Source organism: Mesoplodon densirostris, chromosome 18, assembly GCF_025265405.1.
Source record: "Mesoplodon densirostris isolate mMesDen1 chromosome 18, mMesDen1 primary haplotype, whole genome shotgun sequence".
NCBI classification, from domain to species: Eukaryota; Metazoa; Chordata; class Mammalia; order Artiodactyla; family Ziphiidae; genus Mesoplodon; species Mesoplodon densirostris.
In genome coordinates, this window is record NC_082678.1 from 44556683 (window position 1) to 44577785 (window position 21103).

Below are 21103 nucleotides of genomic sequence, written 5' to 3' on the forward strand. Positions count from 1 at the left end.
CCTCTGAGTTTCAGTTGGAATGGCTGAGAGGGAAATTTGCCCTCGTTCGTCTCTTCTCTTGGTCTTGGACTGGCTACCTTTGGACCAGGAGCCCATCTCTTGGACTCATGAGCTATGTCTAGGGCAAGAAAGGGATCAAATGATTGAAAACATGGTGCCTTAGGCAACAGGAGCTTTGATCAGGGCAAAGCAGGCCTGGGAGTCAAATTTTGAGGTCAGACCTTGGCTCCATCACTTCCTGGCTGTGTGTAATCCTGGACACGTCATTTAATTGCTCTAAACTTCCTTCCCTGTGAAATAAATATGCCAATAACACCTACCTTAGAGTTTGCTATGAGATTATACTTCTAAAGTGCTCAGCAGTACCAGGACCAAAGAAAATGCTCAAAAACTGTTAGCTCTTTAATTATTAGAGGGATATGGGGAGGGTGGGCAATGAAAGAGATCTGTGAGACAGACAATGTGGGAGATCTCATGAGGTATTCAAGATAAGGGCCACAGGGATAGGACATATAATAGCATTCATTGCTCAGAGGGTCCTGGGAAGGCTTTTAGACCCCAGCTTAAATATGTTGTCCTTAGTAGAGCCTTTCCCTGATTCCCCAGACTTGGTCAAGTTTGTTCTCTTAGCACCCTGTGCTTCTCCGTGGCACATGAGCGGTACCACAGTTACAATTAAAGAATTGTAGAGTTGTTTAGTGTCTGCCTCCCCCATCAGAGCGGAAACACCCTTACGGCGGGGACTGCCCCATTTCACTCATTGCTATATTCCAGAGCCTAACACAACTCCTGGCACACAGTAAGGAAGTAATACATAGTCATCTGGTTGGCAGCTTCGTGGAGTGTGGACTTGAGCATTTAGAATCATAGAGTTAGAACTGGAAAGTTTTCCTGTTGAAAGGGAACCCAGAGAGGTTAAGTGACTTGCCCCCAGACACACAGCCTGGTAGCAGCAGAGCCAAGAATAGAAACCAGGTTGCCTAATTCTATATCATATACATGGTTATATTTTATCATTGTCTGTGTTTGTCTCAGGACTATTTCACATGTGTTATTAGACCAGAAGCACTCTGGGGGGCTCCCTTTCATGTTAGTAGGGTAGCTTTCTTAGAATGGAAATTGTCACTAATCAACAATAATTTATGGAGCATTATGATAGGGGCTTTGGGATTATTATTTTTAATAACAGCTCTATTGATATATAATTCACATAGCACAAAATTCACCCTTTTAAAGTATTTTAAAGTGGTTTTTAGTGTATTCACAGACTTGCTATCACCACTATCTAATTTCAGAATATTTTCATTTCATTTCAGCCCCAAATAAAACCCAGTACCCATTAGCAGTCACTACAATTCCTCCCTCCTCCCAGCCCCTGGAAACCACTAATCAATCTACTTTCTGTCTCTATGGATTTGCCTGTTATAGACATTTCACATAAATGGAGCCTTATAATATGTGGGTTTTTTTTTTTTAACTGTCATCTTTCATTTAGCATAATGTTTTCAAGGTTCATCCATGCCATAGCATGTATCATTATTTCATACCTTTTTATTGCCTAATAATACTCCATTATTGGAATATCATATTACTGGAATATCCATAAATGGATATATCACATCCATTCATCAGTTGATGGACATTGGATTGTTTCTACTTTTGGGCTGTTACGAATAAAGCTGCTGTGAACATATTATGTGCAGATTTTTGTGTGTTCATATGTTTTCAATTATCTTGGGTATCTACCTAGGAGTAGAATTGCTGGGTCATGTGATAATTCTCTGTTTTACATCTTGAGGAACTGCTAAACTGTTTTCCAAAGTAACTACACAATTTTACATTCCCACCAGCAATGTACGAGGCTTCCAAGTTCTCCAGATCCTCGTCAGTGCTTGTTATTATCCGTCATTTTGATTATAGCTACTTTCGTGGGTTTGAAGTGGTGTCTTGTTGTGGTTTTGGTTCGCATTTCCTTAGTGACTCATGTAGAATATCTTTTCGTGTGCTTATTGGCCACTGTATATCTTCTTTGGAGAAATGTCTATTCAGATCCTTTGCCCATTTTTAAGTTGGGTTATTTCTCTTTTTTATTGTTGAGTTATTTTATTCTTGAGTTTCTTTTAGTATTCTGGATACAAGTCCCTTATCAGATATGTCTTTTATCTAGACATAAGTCCCTTATCACTGATATATAATTTGCGAATGTTTTCTCCTATTCTGTGGGTTGTCTTTTCACTTTCTTGATGCTATTCTTTGAAACACAAAGGTTTTAGATTTTAAGTCCAATTCACCTTTTTTGTTGTTGTTGTTACTTGTGCTTTTGGTGTCATATGTAAGAAACCATTCCCTGATCCAAGATTACGAAGATTTACTCCTGTGTTTTCTTTTGATTTTTCTTATTGTTTTAGCTCTTACCTTTTTAGGTGATCCCTTTTGGGTTAATTTTTTGTGTATGGTATGAGATACGGGTCCAAATTCATTCTTTTAAATATGGATATCCAGTTGTCCCAGCACCATTTGTTGAAAAGACTATTGAATGGTCTTGGTACTCTTTTTTAAAAAAATAAATTTATTTATTTTATTTTATTTATTTTTGGCTGCATTGGGTCTTCGTTGCTGTGTGCGGGCTTTCTCTAGTTGCGGCAGGCATGGGCTACTCTTTGTTCCAGTGCAAAGGCTTCTCATTGCGGTGGCTTCTCTTGTTGTGGAGCACGGGCTCTAGGCGCGCGGGCTTCAGTAGTTGTGGCACGCAGGCTCAGTAGTTGAGGCTCGCGGGCTCTAGAGCGCAGGCTCAGTAGTTGTGGCACACGGGCTTAGCTGCTTTGCGGCATGTGGGATCTTCCTGGACCAGGGCTCGAACCTGTGTCCCCTGTACTGGCAGGTGGATTCTTAACCACTGCGCCACTAGGGAAGTCCTGGTCTTGGTACTCTTGTTGAAAGTCAATTGACCACAAATTTAAGAGTTTATTTTTGGATTCTCAATTCCAGTCCATTGATCTATATGTCTATCATTATGCCAATATCACGGTCTCTCTTTTTTTTTTTTCCACGCTGTCTTGATTTCTGTAGCTTTATAGTAAGTTTTTAAGTTGAGAAGTGTGAGTCCTTTAACTTCATTCTTCCTTTTCAAGATTTCTTGTCTCTTTTGGATCCCTTGCATTTCCATATGATTTTTAGGATAAGCTTGTCAATTTCTGGAAAAAAAAAAAACAGCTGGGATTTTGATAGAAGTGCACTGAATGTGTAGGTCTTAACAATACTAAGTCTTCTGATCCATAAATACAGACTAGCTTTCCATTTACTTAGGGCTTCTTTAATTTCTTTGAACAGTGTTTTATAGTTTTCAGTGTACATGTTTCATACTTCTTTGGTTCGATTTATTCTTTTTGATGCTATTGTAAATAAATGGAATTGTTTTCTTTTCTTTTTTGGTACGCAGGCCTCTCACTGTTGTGGCCTCTCCCGTTGCGGAGCACAGGCTCCGGACGCGCAGGCCCAGCAGCCATGGCTCACGGGCCCAGCCGCTCCACGGCATGTGGGATCTTCCCGGACCGGGGCACGAACCCGTGTCCCCTGCATCGGCAGGCGAACTCTCAACCACTGCGCCACCAGGGAAGCCCTGGAATTGTTTTCTTAATTTCCTTTTTGGATCATTCATTGTAGTGTATAGAAATAGAGTTGGTTTTCATATATTGATCTCGCATCCTGCAACCTTGCTGAACTCGTTGATCAGTCTAATGGATGAGATTAATATGTGAAATTGAGGTTGAAATTCATGGGTTGGATAGCTTGTGGTGGGCTAGAGTGGCTAGAGAAGATTTCTTGAAAAAAACTAACAAACGAAAACCTTGGGATTTGGCTTGGCTGACAAGAGGGGTCATTTTTAGGGAGGGTTGGCCACATGAACATAGAAAAAAAGGGGCATGAGTTGAGTCAGTGCAGACGGAGCCGCTGCAGAGCTGTTGTAGGAGAGAGCAGTAGCGCTCCACCGCTGTGACTCCACTCAGATCTCTGCTGCTCACCGACAGTCCTGTACCTTCCATTCACCTGTTAGTAACTCCCTAAAGCAGCTCAGTCTCTCCGAATGGGTCCATTGACCCTCTGCATTGGAATCACCCAGGGGATCTGTTAAACATTTAGATTCCTGCTTCTCACCCCAGACCTATGGTGCTAAATCAGAATCTCTGGAGTAGGATCCTAGGATTCTTACATATCCTAAAGCACCCTGTGTAGCATCTGTTCCAAGCTTTTCCACCTCATTCCTCAAGCCCCACACTCCTACTTAGCAGATGATCTTCCCTCCGACATAATCATTTAAGTCAAGGTCATTGGGTATTCATGGAGCTCCCCCATCGTCCTTCCTTTTTAACCTCAATAGACCAGTGTCTCTTCACGTCTCATCTCTTCCTGTGCTTCTCTCTCCCTCCTTCATTAGTTACCCACACCCTTGTCCCCATCCCTTTCCACCTCCCGGCAGCTGGCTGGACAAGAACCAGGCTGCTGAGAACAAAGAGTCTGAGCACCAAGGGAAAGAGCTGGAGAAGGCCTACGGTAGCATCGCTACAGAGCTGTGCCTGTGTGCAGAGGCGACCAGGACCGCCCGGTGGCTTCCCAGGAGCAGAGCGTCTCCCTCTGGGGGCGCCTCTTCCAGATCATCATCGACGAGGGTGGCCAGGCACAGGGACAGGCAGATATTTGAAGGGCCCACGTTTAAAGCCAGATCAATGGCATGAATCGTGTTTGAACTGTGGTATTACTCATTTCTGGGCATTCTGAATCCTTGGGTATGTGTGTCAGGGAGAAATAGGCACTGTTGTCTTTCATCATTGCTGTAATGCAGTGGAAGATACAGTTGACATACTAATACATACATACATACGTATGCACACATGTATACCATTTAAAGAATCAATTGGTCAGGCATCATCAGCCTCCTCTCTCTTTGTCTTCTTCCCTTCCATAAGCATGAGAGAGCTTCCCTAGTTTGCAAACCCTTGTGTCTGACCCTGCTGCCTGCTCTGCTTTTCCCCCTTCCTCTCAAAGTCAGACTTCTCGAGAGAGGGTGCTGCACCCACAGCCTTCACTTCCTCATCACCCTGCTTCCCCCAGCCCCCGCTGTCTGCCTTCTGCTCTCACAGCTGCAGTTTCCACAGGGATGCCCAGTGGTTCCCCCAGTGCTAAGGCCAGTGGCATTTCTCTCAGTCCTCTTTGACCGCCTCCCCTCTGGTGTCTGTTCTGTTCGCCGGTGTGCAGCACGTGGCCCTTCCTCAGAGGCTGGCCTTGGCCCTTCTAGTCCTCTTTCCCTGTGCACTCATCCTGGACACCATGTCTCACACTCACAAACGTCCTCTAAATCTTTATCTCCAGACCCTTGTTTCTAGCTGCCTGTTAGACATTTACTTCTGTGCATCCCCTAACATCTCACACTCAACATCCAAACCCAAACTACTGTCCCTCAGCAGGGCCTGGCCTTCCCCACTCTTCAGTTCTTGTCACCACTCAGATACCACCTCTTCCAGGGAGCCTGCCTGAGATTCCCACTCTGAATTTAATTCTGTCCCCTGAAACTGCAGAGCAGACTTTTTACCCAGTCCAGCTTCCTCTCAGTTGTGTGAGGAAGATGAGGCCCCAGACAGTTAAATACTTGCTCAGAGACACACAGCTCCGTTCCCTCTAGAAGGTCACTCTCCAGCGCTCCTGCCTCTACTCCAGACTTGAGTGCCTTCGATCGCTCTCATGGTGTGGAATCATAAACCGCCACATGTCCACGTTGGGGTGCTTGGCCTGTCTGTAAAATCATAAGGCCCTTGAGGGACCGTCCATGGTTCTCATATACCATTGAGATGTGCCTAATTGAGGACTTGTGATGCAGTCAGTGCACAATAAATATTTAATGGGTAAATGAAAAAAGGTAAAGTCGCCTGACAGGTCTCCCCTGATTAGGGCCCAGCCTAGTGCAGGGCCGATGTAGACACTCATTCAGGCAATATTTATCAGTTGGTTAATGATAGGGCAACTTCAAATATCCAGCTTAGGTGCTGGGACTCCCTTCCGTGAGCAGCAGGGGGCCATGCCCGTCCTGGGCAGAGTAAGATCAGGAAAGTGCTGTTTCTGGCAGCAGCAGCAGAAGGCAGGATGGCGAGGCAGGAGCTCTGGGAAGGAGGAGTGAAGGGATGGGTCTGGGGTGGCACCTTCAGGAATGGAGAGGAGGAGACAAATGGGCATCTTGAAGGGAGAAAGGACAGGGTGAGTGTGAGGTGGAGAAGGAAGGGAGGGAGAAGATGCTGCAGAGGTGGACTTCGGTGAAGATGGTGCTGCTATTAAGAAGCAGAGGGCTTCCCTGGTGGCGCAGTGGTTAAGAATCCGCCTGTCAATGCAGGGGACACGGGTTCGAGTCCTGGTCCGGGAAGATCCCACATGCCACGGAGCAACTAAGCCCGTGCGCCACATCTACTGAGCCTGCGCTCTAGAGCCCGCAAGCCACAACTACTGAGCCCGGGCGCCTAGAGCCCGTGCTCCGCAACAAGAGAAGCCACGACAATGAGAAGCCCGCGCACTGCAAGGAAGAGTAGCCCCTGCTCACCGCACTAGAGAAAGCCCGCGTGCAGCAAGGAAGACCCAATGCAGCCAAAACTAACTAACTAAATAATAAAAACTAAAATGAAATAACTTGTGCCAGGCACTGTCTTAAGCATTTTATGGGCATCGCCTTGTTTGAAGTTGACCCCAGCCCAGAGGTGGGTACTCAGGTATCCCCATGGTGCATACAAGGCCACAGGCTCTCAGTTTGTCACCGAGTTTGGAAGCAGCAGCATGTCTGAATAGCCAGAGGGGCTCTGACTTCCGTTTTCTCTCCCCTCCTTCTGACTTTTCCCCTAGAACATGAACTCTGGCCCAGTCCAGGAAGAGGGCACCTGGCCGCCAGGCCCCCCTGCAGCCCCACGTAGTCGTGTTCACCCTCGTCTCCTGGTTGAATAGCTCTTCTGTGTTTCTCGCTACATGGCCCTGTTCTGAGGTGCTGGCGCCTTACTCTTCCTCCCTCCCCCCCCAGGACCCTGCTGGAATCTTTGAGCTGGTGGAGGTGGTCGGCAATGGAACCTATGGGCAGGTGTACAAGGTGAGGCTCTGTGTGCAGCAGCGGGGCCCATCCCCATGGGCCTCCTCAGGAGTGGGCCCCAGCCTGGAGATTTGAGGGGGGCGGGGGGCCCTGGCAAAGGGTGGGGGAGGGCCAGGGAGGGAGGGAGAGGAGAGGGATAAAAGTCATGAGGGAAGGAAGCAGCAAGAAGTGGGGTGTTTTGGCTGGCTTCTGCCTCTGAGTTTAGAACTAGCTCTGGGTGTGGCAGGAACAGTCTGGAGCTGGATGGGGTATGGGACAGGGACACGGAGCAGGGGGAGGGGTCTGGGGACGTGTGTGTCAGAGCTCAGAGGTGCAGTTTTGGCTTCTCCTGAGACCACAGGACTCAGGGTTGGTGGGACCTAGTGGGTGACCTTCTGCAGAGGGGAAACAGCTTTCTGGAGCTCCCCCGAGTGGCCTGCTGCAGGGCTGGAGCCCGAGCTCAGGCCCTCTGCTTCTGAGGCCTCCTCTCCCCACACAGAAGTGGCATTTCCTTGACCACTAATTGTGGCTTTTAGCCTGGCCAGCCCAGCCCTTTCACGTGGTCTGACCACTGGTCACACTTGGCTCGGGGTAGGCAGCTGCAGCAGAGGGATGTTCAAGGCAGGTGCTGCTCCAGAGCACATACCTGGCTGCTTTGTCTCCAGGTACGACGCTCGGTCTTGTCACGAGTCCCCTCTGTATCTCAGGGGCCTGCGTTTCCTGGGTCACTGGGACCACCTGCCTGTCTCGTACCCTTCTTCCCTGTGAACTTTGGGAAGCAGGCGCCCCCCCATCCCCCCATCTCTTGCCTAGTTGTTGCCATGGAAATAGCAGCTCTGTGTTCTACTGCTTCTCTGGGCTTGGGGTCGTGAAAGACTGCTGAGGATAAAAATAATCCATGGCTGGCAATACCCCCACCCCACTCTTTCCCAGGAAGCCTTGGACTTTCATACCCAAGCCTCAGATGGCTCCTGCTAGGAATTTCGGAAGGATGGGGTGTGGGGGGGGATGGCAGGGACACACTCTAGAAGAAGTCTCTTCCCATTAGCACTGGTGATGGCATTGACATGTCAGTCAGCCCTTCTGTGTTTCTCCGAGTTCCCTAAAATCTCAGCTCTATCTTTATTCTTTCCCGTGGACAATAATAAAAAGCCTTGGCGGGGGGGGGGGGGTGATTCTGGGAAAGGCCTCCTCACCGGAGGGGATGGATCAGGAAAGCACCCAGGCAGTTTGTCTTGCATAGAAGATGCTGGAGAGGCAAAGCCCCGCCAGCCTCGTCCCCCAGCTCCCTCCAGCTCTGTCTGAGGATGGAGAGGTGTCTTTTACTCCCCATTCTAACGTTCAAACGGGGACGTCTAAGCCAGAGAGCCTGGCGCAGAGCACGAGGGTCTCTCACTCACCCTCTTGAGCATTTCAGGGGAGGGGACCCTTCATCGTTATCCAGCGTAGCACTTGGGATCCAGCCTCGGTGGTTTTCCTGTAGCCCTCTGTCTATGACCAACCCATAAACTGAGGTGTCTAGCCACCATGAGGGGCACTTTGTAAGACAGAAGACAGCCAAAAGTTGTGGCCTCTCCCAAACTAACCCCTTCCTGATGCCTCCATGCCTGGCTCTCTGTCCTGCAGGGTCGGCATGTCAAGACCGGGCAGCTGGCTGCCATCAAGGTCATGGATGTCACGGAGGTAGGGAGCTGTGTGGGGCAGAGGGAGGGTCAGAGCGTTGAGAAGGGGGCTGGGGGGGACTCTCAGGGCTCACCTCCCCGGATTCACCTAGGATGAGGAGGAAGAGATCAAACAGGAGATCAACATGTTGAAAAAATACTCTCACCACCGCAACATCGCCACCTACTACGGGGCCTTCATCAAGAAGAGCCCCCCTGGGAACGACGACCAGCTCTGGGTGAGAAGCGCCCCTGGCCTGCCCACCTGCCCCTCCCCCAGTTAGTCCATCCATTCTCCCGCCTTTGTGCACAGCTCCTGGGAAAGCAACACATCAAAATATTTGTGGGTGTTGGCAAGACCCGAACCCCTCCCGGCAGCGCACAAGACTTTGTGGACGATTACTCAGCCACAGCTTGCTGTAGCTCTTTCGGGCCTCCCCCAAATTCCCTCCTGGCCAAGAACATTCCTAAGAGTCATTGCCCTCCCTAGCCTGGGCACTGGTGCCAGCTGATTCCCCAGCCTCACCCTTTCTGGTGCTCAACCCAGCACAGAGGAGAGGGCAGAAGGGAGCACAGCCATGGCTGGGGGGCTGGAGCACATGCCAGGTCCCCGCTCCCAGCAGTTGCCAGACAAGTACTTACTGAGCACCCTCTACGTACCCTGCACAGATAGTCATGAGTTGTGGTCCCTGCCTCCAAGGCACTTAGTCTTTTTTGGGGAGACACACACACACACACACACACAAACAGAAAGGTGAATAACACGTCAGGTAGTGTGTAGTGGGTGATCATTGAGGGCTAGAAGCTGAGCGCTAGTGACCAGGTGCCCCGCTGTGGACCTGATGGACACCATCCTCCCCTCCTCCCCCTGTGCTCTGCTGTGGGAGTTGGAGGCCCCAGATGCGGACCGTATGCAAATTACCTCTAGTGTGCACACGAATGTATGTATCCCAGCCAACGTTTTTTTTTTGCGTTAGATGCGGCTTTTAGAAAATGTACAGTGAAAACATTTGGATAGGCATACTGATCCCCTGGCACTTTTTTGGCCGCTGCCTCTGGGTCCCTAGAGGAGACCAGCCGGGAGCTCTTCTCATGTCCCTGCCTCGGCCCTGCCTGTTTGCGGAGTTTCTGCCGAAGTCTCACAGGTTCCCTCCTGCGGTTCTTTGGTAGCCCCATGCACTGTTTTGTCTCCAGCAGACCTGGGGACTTCTGACTCTTAGCCCCTTTCTTCTTTCTCGGTCAGGGATTGGCCAACTTTTTCTGTGAAGGGCCAGCTAGTAAATATCTGGGGCTCTGTGGGTCACAAAGTTTCCAACAACTACTCAACTCAGCCATAGATAATGCACACATGGGACTAGGCGTGTCACTGGATTCCCAAAGATCTTTACGCAAGACACTAAGGTTTGAATTTCATCTGATTCTTCCTTTGATTTTTCTAAAAATTCGAAAAAATTTTTTGGCCGTGGCATGTGGGATCTTAGTTCCCTGACCAGGGATCAAACGCGCGCCCCCTGCAGTAGAAGCACGGAGTGTTAACCACTGGACCACCAGGGAAGTCCCCTTTCTTTGATTTTTATTCCAACCATTTAAACATGTAAAAACCATGCTTAGCTTCCTGGCCATAGACTGCTGACCTCTGCCCCAGAGGAGTGGTTCTTAACCGTTTGGGGTTTATGGATCCCAGTGAGGATCTGATGAAAGCTTTGGACCCTTCCCCAAGGAAAGTGCACAAACCCACATCATGTTGTCTATAATTTTAGGGATTCCTTGGGCTCCTACTCAGGAGCCAGACCACCTCCCTCAGCCCACCTGCCTTGTCTTTCCCAGCTGTGTCCCCTTCCTTCCCTAATCTCAGCAAGTTCTGTAGCCTTTATGAGTGGTCTCACGGCCCCTGCTCTCCAGCTCATACCAGTTCTGGCCCCAAGGACTCCAGTCCTCCTCCAGGGGCCTGGCAGGGGAAGGAGGCCTTGCCTGACAGATGCTTTTCCTTCCGGTGCCTCCCTGGGACCATAGCTGGTGATGGAGTTCTGTGGTGCTGGTTCTGTGACAGACCTGGTGAAGAACACGAAAGGGAACGCCCTGAAGGAGGACTGTATCGCCTACATCTGCAGGGAGATTCTCCGGGTGAGTGCCAGGGCCCTCCCCGCCTCCTCCTCCTGGGCCAGCCCCTGTGGAGCGTCTCCCTGGACGTGGGCCCTCCCCGCACGCACGGGGAAGGAGATGGAACTGTGCCCTCTTGAAGGAGTAGAGAGGGCCTGATGCTGGTGGGGGTGGAGGCTGAGTGCCAACCTTGGAGAACACTAGGGAAATGGGCGCCTCTGTTCCCCGGCACTGCCCCTTCTCCACCTGCAACCCGGCAGCTGGATTCTCCAGAGCCACCACTCTGGGGAAGCTCCCCCCACAGTTCAGCCTGTACTTGGGCCCCTGGGTGGAGAGGGGCAGCTCCCTCAGCCCAGCCCAGCCCAGACTGATGCCTCCCCCTCCCCTCGGCTCACATCCTTGTCCTCTAACACAAAGGCTACCTCCCCCTCTCCTGCCCCAGGGTCTGGCCCACCTCCACGCCCACAAGGTGATCCACCGAGACATCAAGGGGCAGAATGTGCTGCTGACGGAGAATGCCGAGGTCAAGCTAGGTACGCCGACGCCTTCTGACCTCCAGCACAGGATGAGCCCCTTTATTCATTGCCTCCAGTGGCTCAAGTCCAACGACCCATGGGCTGGGAGGTTTGCTCCTCTCCTGCTGAAAGTCACCCGAGAACTTGTCTTGCCTCGTCCCTGTTAGGTCCCAGGTGCCGTGCAGGCCCCTCTGGGGAGATGGGATTGTTTGGTTCCTTCCGCCTGGAATGCTGTCCCTTGGTCCTTTCACCTTGGTTTTTCCCCCAGACGCAGGAAGACTAAGTCAGGGTCTTTGGGATGTTGATGGGGTGAAGAGATGGCCGGGAGTGGCCAGGTAGGACTCGTGGACGCCAGCACAGACGAGGGAGCAGACGTGGTGCTCCATCACAGCCTCTCCCTCTGTCCTCCCAGTGGATTTCGGGGTGAGCGCACAGCTGGACCGCACCGTGGGCAGGCGGAACACTTTCATCGGGACCCCCTACTGGATGGCCCCCGAGGTCATCGCTTGCGATGAGAACCCTGATGCCACCTACGATTACAGGGTATGGAGCAGAGAGTAGGCGCGTGGAGGCAGCCAAGGGCAGGAAGGAGGTGGGGGCGGTGGGTGGATTGAAAATAGGGGGGGCTTGAGCAGGTTGGGGAGCAAAATGACGACCTAGGGTCGTGTTAGCAGTGAGAAGTTGAGGGACGTTTTGTGGTCAGGAAAGTACGGACGGGAAGGGTGGGAGAGTTGGAAGACAGCGCAGGTTGGAGCACAGGGGCCTCAGGAAGGGCGTGGACCAGGAAGAGAGGCCGGGAACGTTCACCTGTCCCTCTTCTCTTGCCTCCACAGAGCGACATTTGGTCTTTAGGAATCACAGCCATCGAGATGGCAGAGGGAGCCCCCCGTAAGTGCAGAGGCTGGGAGAGAAGGGAGGGCCCAGAAAGAGCTATAGGGAGGAGGTGGGTCGTGGGAGGCCTGTGGCGAGAAGGACTCCAGGCTCTTGGCCGGGCGGGAGGGGCTGATTGCGTCTCTTCCGTGCGCCAGCTCTGTGTGACATGCACCCCATGCGAGCCCTCTTCCTCATCCCCCGGAACCCGCCACCCAGGCTCAAGTCCAAGAAATGGTAGGTCTCTGGGGGGTTGGCGTCTAGGAAGGAGGCCCTCGGACAAGGCCTCCACTTCACCCCCTGCACCCAGGCTTGGGTGTGCACCAGAGAAGAGGGGGCGGGCGAGGGCAGCACTGCAGCTGGGGAGCCAGGAGCCTGGTGTTGGGATACGGGGGAGACAGGAGGGAAGTCAGGGTGGATCCCCCTTCCTCCTGGAATCACCCCACTTCCGAGGGGGCCCTCCCAGTGTGAGCCACCATCGTTTCCAGGTCTAAGAAGTTCATCGACTTCATTGACACGTGTCTCATCAAGACTTACCTGAGCCGCCCACCGACGGAGCAGCTGCTCAAGTTCCCCTTCATCCGCGACCAGCCCACCGAGCGGCAGGTCCGCATCCAGCTCAAGGACCACATTGACCGATCCCGGAAGAAACGAGGCGAGAAAGGTCAGTGGGCAGAGGGAGGTGGCGGGTCTGGGACACACACAGCCCCTGCTCCTCTTCACCAGCCCTGGCTCCTCCTGGCTCCCCTTCAGCCCCCCTTTCAGCCCCAGCTCTCCCTGTCCAAGGAGATCTCCTTTCCCAAACTTCCAACCCCAGAGGGGTTTTTCCTCTGTCGCCACCTGATTTAAGTCCGCCTTCCACATGAGGGCTCATGCTGAGCATGTGCATGTGTGAGTGCACGTACACCTCCCACCACATCCCGCCCACGGTGGGGTCTAATTCCGCATCTGCGTCCAGGCCCAAACCTGCGACCCACCATCACCCCGTTGCTCCAAGGAGGCGGGTGGGGACCCAGGAGCATGGCCATCCAGACAGACCTTATTGGTTATCCCCATCTAAGGTTTCCCTAGCCCAGGGTGGGGTCTGGGGCACTGGGTGAAGAAACAGCAGTGATCTCCCCCCCTGCAGAGGAGACAGAATATGAGTACAGTGGCAGCGAAGAGGAAGACGACAGCCATGGAGAGGAAGGAGAGCCAAGGTGGGCTTGGCAGGTGGAGGTTGGGGACCATCGCTTACCGTCTGTGGGGGCAACAGTGGTCCTTGGCTTGGGGACTCAGTCTGGGGGTGGTGGGCACAGACAGGTAGACCCATAAGACGGAATCCCTGGGTGCTGAGATGGAACGGAACGAACGAATGAGCAAGAGGTGTGCGAGGGGGATTCAGGGCTGCAGGCTGGGATGTTAGAGGAATCGGGGCCTGAAAGGGGGCAGAGGGAGGGCAGGTCTCCGGTCACCCGGGAGTGACCAGAGGCAGACCGTCTGGTCTGGTCGGGTGAAGCGCCCATTTAGGGCTCCCAGGGATGAGGGTGGCTTCTGACCCCGATCCTCCGTGTGCGGCCCTGACCCAGCTCCATCATGAATGTGCCGGGGGAGTCGACCCTCCGCAGGGAATTCCTCCGGCTCCAGCAGGAGAACAAGAGCAACTCGGAGGCTTTAAAGCAGCAGCAGCAGCTGCAGCAGCAGCAACAGCGAGACCCAGAGGCGCACATCAAGCACCTGCTGCACCAGCGGCAGCGGCGCATAGAGGAGCAGAAGGAAGAGCGGCGGCGGGTTGAGGAGGTGTGTGTGTTGGGGGGTGGGGGCGTTGAGGGGGCGGGGCACGTAGAGGGGCGGAGGGTGTTGAGGGGGCGGGGTCCTCCCGGAAGGGCCTCCTGACCAGGTTGCTGGTCCTACCCCTGGTCCCCCTAGGGCAGCAGGGAAAAGAGGGAGTGCGTGGGGCCTTCCCAGCCTCTTGCTCTCAGATTTGTATAGGAGGGCTCTGTCCTCTGTTAGGCGTACCCGCCAGCCCTATGTGGGTGGTTGTGCCATCAGCGTCCCTTCAGAGCAGAGATTTTTCTGAAAAGCCACACTGTCCCCCCTCCTTGTTTCTGCACGTAAACCTCCACTCCGGGTTTGTCTGCTCCTTTACCTTCAGTCCCGGGGAGCTGGGGGTCTGTGTACTAACACTTCAGTGCTCTGGGCATCGGTCTCTCCAGCAGCTGCTCCCTTTGAACATGAAGAAGATCCTTCTAAAGACCCTCCTTTTACTTTTGTTGTTTGGGCTTAGATTTGCTTTGTACAGGCTTGTCAATCGCACTAATTGGAGGTGGGTGGGAGAAATTCATTTTAATTTATAGAGAATCTTATTTATTTTTGAGAATCTCATTTTTAAATAGGGGCAGTTTTTTATTTATTTTTTTCATAAATTTATTTTATTTATTTTATTTTATTTATTTTATTTTTGGCTGCGTTGGGTCTTCATTGCTGCACGTGGGCTTTTCTCTAGTTGCGGCGAGCGGGGGCTACTCTTCGTTGCGTTGCACGGACTCTAGGCACGTGGGCTTCAGTAGTTGTGGCACTCGGGCTCTAGAGCGCAGGCTCAGTAGTTGTGACACATGGGCTTAGTTGCTCCGCGGCAGGTGGGATCTTTCTGGACCAGGGATCGAACCCGTGTCCCCTGCATTGGCAGGCGGATTCTTAACCACTGCGCCACCAGGGAAGCCCAGGGGCAGTTTTTTAAATCACCAACTTAAGAAATACTTTGTATCTGTATGCATATACATTTAAATGTATTTATTTTGGAGGGTTCATGGTGGGGAAGAAGAGGTGTATAGATTGGTTAAAATTTTGCCTTAAATGATGGGTTTTTTGTTGAAACAATTACATGATTCCAAAGTTCATGGAGAGCTGAACTTAATTTAAAAGTTATCTAAGCAGTAGGAGATAGATGGAAGCATCCACACTGCACATGTACTACTACTCCCCAAAGTAGACCCCTATCTTTGTTGAACAAAAGAATGATTTGCAGGAAAACCTAGTAAAAATTCTTCTTAATAAATACTGTATTCAGGTAGCAGAGTAACCAAAAATTGTGTCTACCAAGGTGTTTCCTGAAGCAGGCCTGCTGGATCCTTAGGGCTTGTGCTCTTTCTTTCTTTCTTTCCTTTCTTTCTTTCTTTCCCTTCCCTTCCCGTTCTTTCTTTTTTTTTTTTTTTTAAGCAGAAAGATTGTGAAAGTTATTAAGTGAATGTGACCTGGGCTAGTAGTGATGCAGCGCAGGTCACATTCACTTAAGGATGCCGGCCAGGTCCCGAAGTTGCTTCTCTGTGCATGGGCCCCTGGTGCCCTCTGGTGGCTGAGGGCTAGCACTACGGCCCACTCCCTTTGGGCTTTTGGGCCGAGATTCGAGAGGCCAGGAGTGGGGCTGGGGGGCGGGGAGGTTGTTGTTGACTTTAGGTTCTGTTTGTTTGGTGGAGGAGTGGATAGGAGACAGTTTTATGCAGTTCGGCCCGCCCAAGGGCAGAAGTCAACCTCTCAGAAACTGTAGGCCGAAGCCCACAGCCACCTTAGACAGAAGTTTCTCGCAAGCCAAGGCCCCCCCGCCCCCCGTGGGCTCTTACGTGAGGGTAGGTAGGTTTGTAGAAACAAGTTGAAGCCACCCTCTCTCACCTCCATCCCCAGTGAGATGGAGACCAGCCCGCACTGTCCAGTAGGGATCCGCTTTCCAGAAGTGGGCTGGGGTGGGTCCGCCTTCTGGGGCTGTGCTGTCCCCGTGTCTGGTGCAGCCCTTAAGGCCACACGTCTCTACCCCCACAGCAACAGCGGCGGGAGCGGGAGCAGCGGAAGCTGCAGGAGAAGGAGCAGCAGCGGCGGCTGGAGGACATGCAGGCCCTGCGGCGGGAGGAGGAGAGGCGGCAGGCGGAGCGGGAGCAGGTACAGCGCCCCCAGCGCACACCGGACACACCCCCACCCCCGCCCCCGCCGGGCTGCCCCCCCGCTCCCGCTGCCTGCCTCCCCTGCTCCCCAGCCCCCTTCCCCTTCTTCCCCTACCCCGAGATTCCTCCTATCTTTTCCAGCTTCACTCTTTCTCTCTGTTTTCTCCCACCCTTCAACCCCCCACCCTGGCTCCCTGCCCTCCTCCTGTCTCTGTGCCTTCATTCCCATCTCTTTGCCCCACCCCTGCCCCCTGCCCCCTGCACCTTCCCTCGTGGGGCCTGCACCCCGGCTTCCTCCTCATTCCCTGCCCTCTGCGGGGCTCATCCCACCCCCGCCCCGCCTCTCTATTACTCTACCGCCTCCTCATCCTCACCCCACTGACCCTGTCCGCCCACTCCTCCGCCGCCGCCGCCGCCCCCCTCTGCCTCTCCCTCTTTCCCTGCCCTTTGCCCCCCACCCCACCCCCCCAGGAGTATATCCGTCACAGGCTAGAGGAGGAGCAGCGACAGCTCGAGATCCTTCAGCAACAGCTGCTCCAGGAACAGGCCCTACTGCTGGTAACGGGGTCCCCAGCTTCCTCTGGGAAGATGCGTATTCAGAGTGTCTCTGCTGGAATGGGATGGGAACCCTTCAGGGGAAGGGATTCACCCCAGCATCGAGGGAAGACATCGCCTCTCTAGGCAGTTGGAGAAGAGGAAGGGCATGCGTGCTCTAGCTTCCAGGGCCACACCCTGCTGAGCCCTCTCTCCCTACCCTTGGGCCCAGGAATACAAGAGGAAGCAGCTGGAGGAGCAGCGGCAGTCGGAGCGCCTGCAGAGGCAGCTGCAGCAGGAGCACGCCTACCTCAAGTCCCTGCAGCAGCAACAGCAGCAGATCCTGCCCGGGGACAGGAAGCCCCTGTATCATTACGGTCGGGGCATTAACCCTGCCGACAAACCGGCCTGGGCCCGAGAGGTACTCACTGCCTCCTTTGCCGCCTGAGACTCCATCCGCCTGGGGCCTGATAGCTGCAAGCATGGTCCTTCCGCACAGGCGGGCGCTGGGAAGGGGAAAGGGGCACGCGGTGCAAGCGGAGGGCTGGAGGGGTCTGGACCTCGATTCTGAGAACAGGACAAAAGTTGTCCTGTTTGGCATCCTCTTGCATCACAGGTAGAAGAGAGAACGAGGATGAACAAGCAGCAGAACTCTCCCTTGGCCAAGACCAAGCCAGGCAGCACAGGGCCTGAGCCCCCCGTCCCCCAGGCCTCCCCTGGGCCCCCAGGACCCCTTTCCCAAACTCCTCCTATGCAGAGGCCGGTGGAGCCCCAGGAGGGACCACACAAGGTGAGTCTCTCCCTGTTCCTGTCTTAACACGCAGACGCAGGGGGCCTCACGCAGCACAGCTACATCTCGAGTACATACATGCACACGCCCTTAGCCAGGGATCACAGACCTCAGGATACGTGGGCAGAGACAGGCGGCTGCACACATCTGTTTCTGTGTCTTACCTGTTCTTGGGCTCTAGGAGCCCCTTTCAATGGATAATTGGAAGCCAGAGGCTTGACTTGCCCCTTCCTCCCGGCCCAAGCCCCAGCTCCCAGGTGGGGACGTGCCACAGAGCAGGCAGCCCACCCTCCCTGGTCTCTCCCCGCAGAGCCTGGTGGCACACCGGGTCCCACTGAAGCCATATGCAGCGCCTGTACCCCGATCCCAGTCCCTGCAGGACCAGCCCACCCGAAACCTGGCTGCCTTCCCAGCCTCACACGACCCCGACCCCGCCGTGCCCGCACCCACTGCCACGCCTAGTGCCCGAGGAGCCGTCATCCGCCAGAACTCAGACCCCACTTCCGAAGGGCCTGGCCCCAGCCCGAACCCCCCAGCCTGGGTCCGGCCTGATAATGAGGCCCCTCCCAAGGTAAGGACAGCCCTGCTGAGCCGGAAAAGGGCAGAGAAATAGTAAGGGAGGGGAATGGAGGTCGAGTGGGCAGCAGGCGAGGTGGACATGGGTTCGGGGTTGGAAGGGAACAGAAGGGCGAGGCGTCTAGCACGGTGCGTCCCACAGGTGTTACCCTAATGTCGGGTGGGCGGGCCGCCACCCGAGTGTGTCCCGGTGATTCCATGGTGCATATGGGAGTGGAAGAGTGCCCAGGGTGTTTGGGGAGCACCAGGGGCCAGACTTTCTGGGTCAGATCCCAGCTCTGCTGTTTCCCAGCTTCGTGACCTTAGACAACTTCATTAGCTTCCCCGATCTCAGTCTGCTTCTCCATAAAGGTGGGGAGAGCCCCCTTCCAGCATCTCCATGAGGACAAGTGTCCGCCAGGCGCCCAGCACAGAGCACTGACTCCTTTCTCCTCTCCTCAGGTGCCTCAGAGGACCTCATCTATCGCCACTGCCCTTAACACCAGTGGGGCTGGAGGGTCCCGGCCAGCCCAGGCTGTCCGTGCCAGGTAACCCCTGGGTGCGGGCGGGCGGCAGCCCAGGGAGCGGCGTGGGGGGCAGAGGGGAGTTTGCCAGGTTACCCGCCTAGGGGTGGGCAAGCCCCTACCCAGTCACCTCAGCCCCCTCCCTGCCCCCGCCCCCGGCACCCCTGTGCTCCCTCCACAGACCTCGCAGCAACTCCGCCTGGCAAATCTATCTGCAAAGGCGGGCAGAGCGGGGCAACCCCAAGCCTCCAGGGCCCCCTGCTCAGCCCCCTGGCCCGCCCAACGCTTGTAGGTAATGGAGTTGTCCCCACACTACTCACTCCCACCCTCACTTCTGCCACCTGCTTCCCCCTGGTGATGGCTCCCTCTGTGGTGCAGCTCAGCCTCCCCAGGCGGAGACACCCCGTGTCCCTGACCCTGCCTCTGCCCCTCCCACAGCAACCCTGACCTCAGGAGGAGCGACCCTGGCTGGGAGCGCTCGGACAGCGCCCTCCCCGCCTCTCACGGGCACCTCCCCCAGGCTGGCTCACTGGAGCGGAACCGGGTGGGAGGTACGTGAGCCCGGCCTCACGGGCAGCCTCCATCAGGGTGGACCCTGCCTTTGGCTGCTCTCTACTGGGTGGGGGCAGGGTGGGGAGCGGGCTGGGCTTGAGGCCACCCCCTGTGCAGGTGTCAGTGACCTCCCTTACCCCACCCCGCCACCTCTAGCCTCCAAACTGGACAGCTCCCCCGTGCTCTCCCCTGGGAACAAAGCCAAGCCCGATGACCACCGCTCGCGGCCAGGCCGGCCCGCAGTAAGTCATCGGGTGGCACCTCCGGCCCTGCCTTCTCCTGGTTTGGGGCTTTGGGGCTGATGTGGAGCCTCTTGAGCCCCAGGGAGCAGGGTTCCAGGGTCAGGGGCTTCATTAATCTGTGACTGGAGGGTCTGTGGGCTAACAGGGGGGCGCTTCTCAGTTACTAACCTTTCTTAACCTCTCTCCTGCCTCTTCCTGGCTGCGCTCCTTCCCCCACGGCCCCTCCCAGAGCTATAAGCGAGCCATTGGTGAGGTTAGTGAGCAGGGCCTGCTGGCGGAGCCCCTCCTCTGGCCTCCTTCGTACCACCGCCTCTCCCCTCACGCAGCTCCTCCCCTGCAGGATTTTGTGTTGCTGAAAGAGCGGACCCTGGACGAGGCCCCCCGGCCTCCCAAGAAGGCCATGGACTACTCGTCATCCAGCGAGGAGGTGGAGAGCAGCGAGGACGAGGAGGAGGAGAGCAACGGCGAGCCGTCAGAGGGCAGCAGAGATACCCCCGGGGGCCGGTACGGGGCGTCCTGGGGGCGGGGGAGCTGCAGCCAGCTTAAGGGAAAGTGGTTCCCTTTTCCCAGAGGAGGGCCCCCGGCTATCACTGCTGGTCAGTTCTTCCTCCCCTTCCCTGGAGAATGGGGTACGGGGCTGGGGGCTGGTGTCCCCAGCTCTCTCTCACTGTCCTGTCAGTTGGGGGGGCCTCTTCAGGTGCCTCTGTGCGGCCAGCCCTCCCCGCGTGCTGGGCAGGGGGCAGGGGCTGCCGGGTGAGGGCTGAGTGCGTCGTGTTCCAACAGGCACTGAAGGCGCCAGTCCTCCGGCTCTTGTCTGCTCCCTGTGGCACTCGGGTGGCACTTGGGTGGCAGGCAGGGCCTGGAGGGCCTCCTGACCTTCCTCTCTCCCATAGCAGCGATGGAGACACAGACAGCGTCAGCACCATGGTGGTCCATGACGTGGAGGAGATAGCCGGGACCCAGACCCCCTATGGGGGTGGCACCATGGTGGTCCAGCGCGTGAGTGGGCCCCCCCGTTCTTCCCCAGCCTGCCGTGCACCTCCTTGGCCCCAGCACTGGCCCCCTTCTCTCTGTTCCTTTAGACCCCTGAAGAGGAGCGAAGCCTGCTGCATGCTGATAGCAACGGTTACACGAACCTGCCAGATGTGGTCCAGCCCAGCCACTCGCCCACCGAGAGCAGCAAAGGTCAAAGCCCCCCCTTGAAGGATGGAGGCAGTGATGTAAGTCAGTGAAGGTGGCTCCACAGGGCGAGAAGAGATCACTGGCCATGGGCAGGAGGCCCAGGGGTGCCGGGGGCGCTGTGGTCAGCAGGGTGGAGCCCCGGGGAGCTGGTTGGCCAGGGTACAACAGGAGCGGGGAGGGCAAGGGCTGGGGTCTGGTGTGTCTGCCTCACTGCCGCCCCCACCCCGCAGTACCAGTCTCGTGGGCTGGTAAAGGCCCCTGGCAAGAGCTCGTTCACGATGTTTGTGGACCTGGGGATCTACCAGCCTGGAGGCAGTGGGGACACCATCCCCATCACAGGTGAGACGAGAGATCTGGAGATGGGCACGGGTGGGCCTCTGATGACTGGGCTTCACAAAGCAGTCATGGCCTCCCCTGTGGCCTGAACCTGCCCTGGCACCAAGGGGCCCCCTTGACCCAAGAGAAAAAATGCTCAGTGGTGGCCCAGGGACTCGCATGACAGAACGAGGACTTTGCCAGTCCTTCTGGCCCTGTTTAAACTCCTCCAGGTGCCTCCTCCGTTCTCCAG

At 54.9% G+C, this 21103-nt stretch overlaps 1 protein-coding gene across 6 annotated transcripts in view; it reads left to right on the plus strand.

The window, feature by feature from the left end:
- MINK1 (misshapen like kinase 1) overlaps window positions 1-21103 on the plus strand; it is a 48019-nt gene that overhangs the window by 23850 nt on the left and 3066 nt on the right. Inside the window, exons 2-24 of one of the 6 annotated variants that reach the window (XM_060082100.1) lie at window positions 7052-7117; window positions 8723-8779; window positions 8871-8996; window positions 10771-10881; window positions 11300-11390; window positions 11785-11915; window positions 12206-12260; window positions 12401-12479; window positions 12731-12906; window positions 13372-13441; window positions 13811-14021; window positions 16038-16154; window positions 16923-17111; window positions 17307-17480; window positions 17851-18051; window positions 18498-18583; window positions 18741-18851; window positions 18998-19110; window positions 19268-19353; window positions 19694-19857; window positions 20247-20352; window positions 20436-20573; window positions 20766-20874. In XM_060082100.1, the coding sequence (XP_059938083.1) occupies window positions 7052-7117; window positions 8723-8779; window positions 8871-8996; window positions 10771-10881; window positions 11300-11390; window positions 11785-11915; window positions 12206-12260; window positions 12401-12479; window positions 12731-12906; window positions 13372-13441; window positions 13811-14021; window positions 16038-16154; window positions 16923-17111; window positions 17307-17480; window positions 17851-18051; window positions 18498-18583; window positions 18741-18851; window positions 18998-19110; window positions 19268-19353; window positions 19694-19857; window positions 20247-20352; window positions 20436-20573; window positions 20766-20874 (2767 nt within the window). Of the gene's footprint in view, window positions 1-7051; window positions 7118-8722; window positions 8780-8870; window positions 8997-10770; window positions 10882-11299; window positions 11391-11784; window positions 11916-12205; window positions 12261-12400; window positions 12480-12730; window positions 12907-13371; window positions 13442-13810; window positions 14022-16037; window positions 16155-16922; window positions 17112-17306; window positions 17481-17790; window positions 18052-18497; window positions 18584-18740; window positions 18852-18997; window positions 19111-19267; window positions 19354-19693; window positions 19858-20246; window positions 20353-20435; window positions 20574-20765; window positions 20875-21103 lie in introns of all 6 variants that reach the window. The other 5 variants (XM_060082101.1, XM_060082098.1, XM_060082099.1 and 2 more) reach the window with 5 other exon arrangements.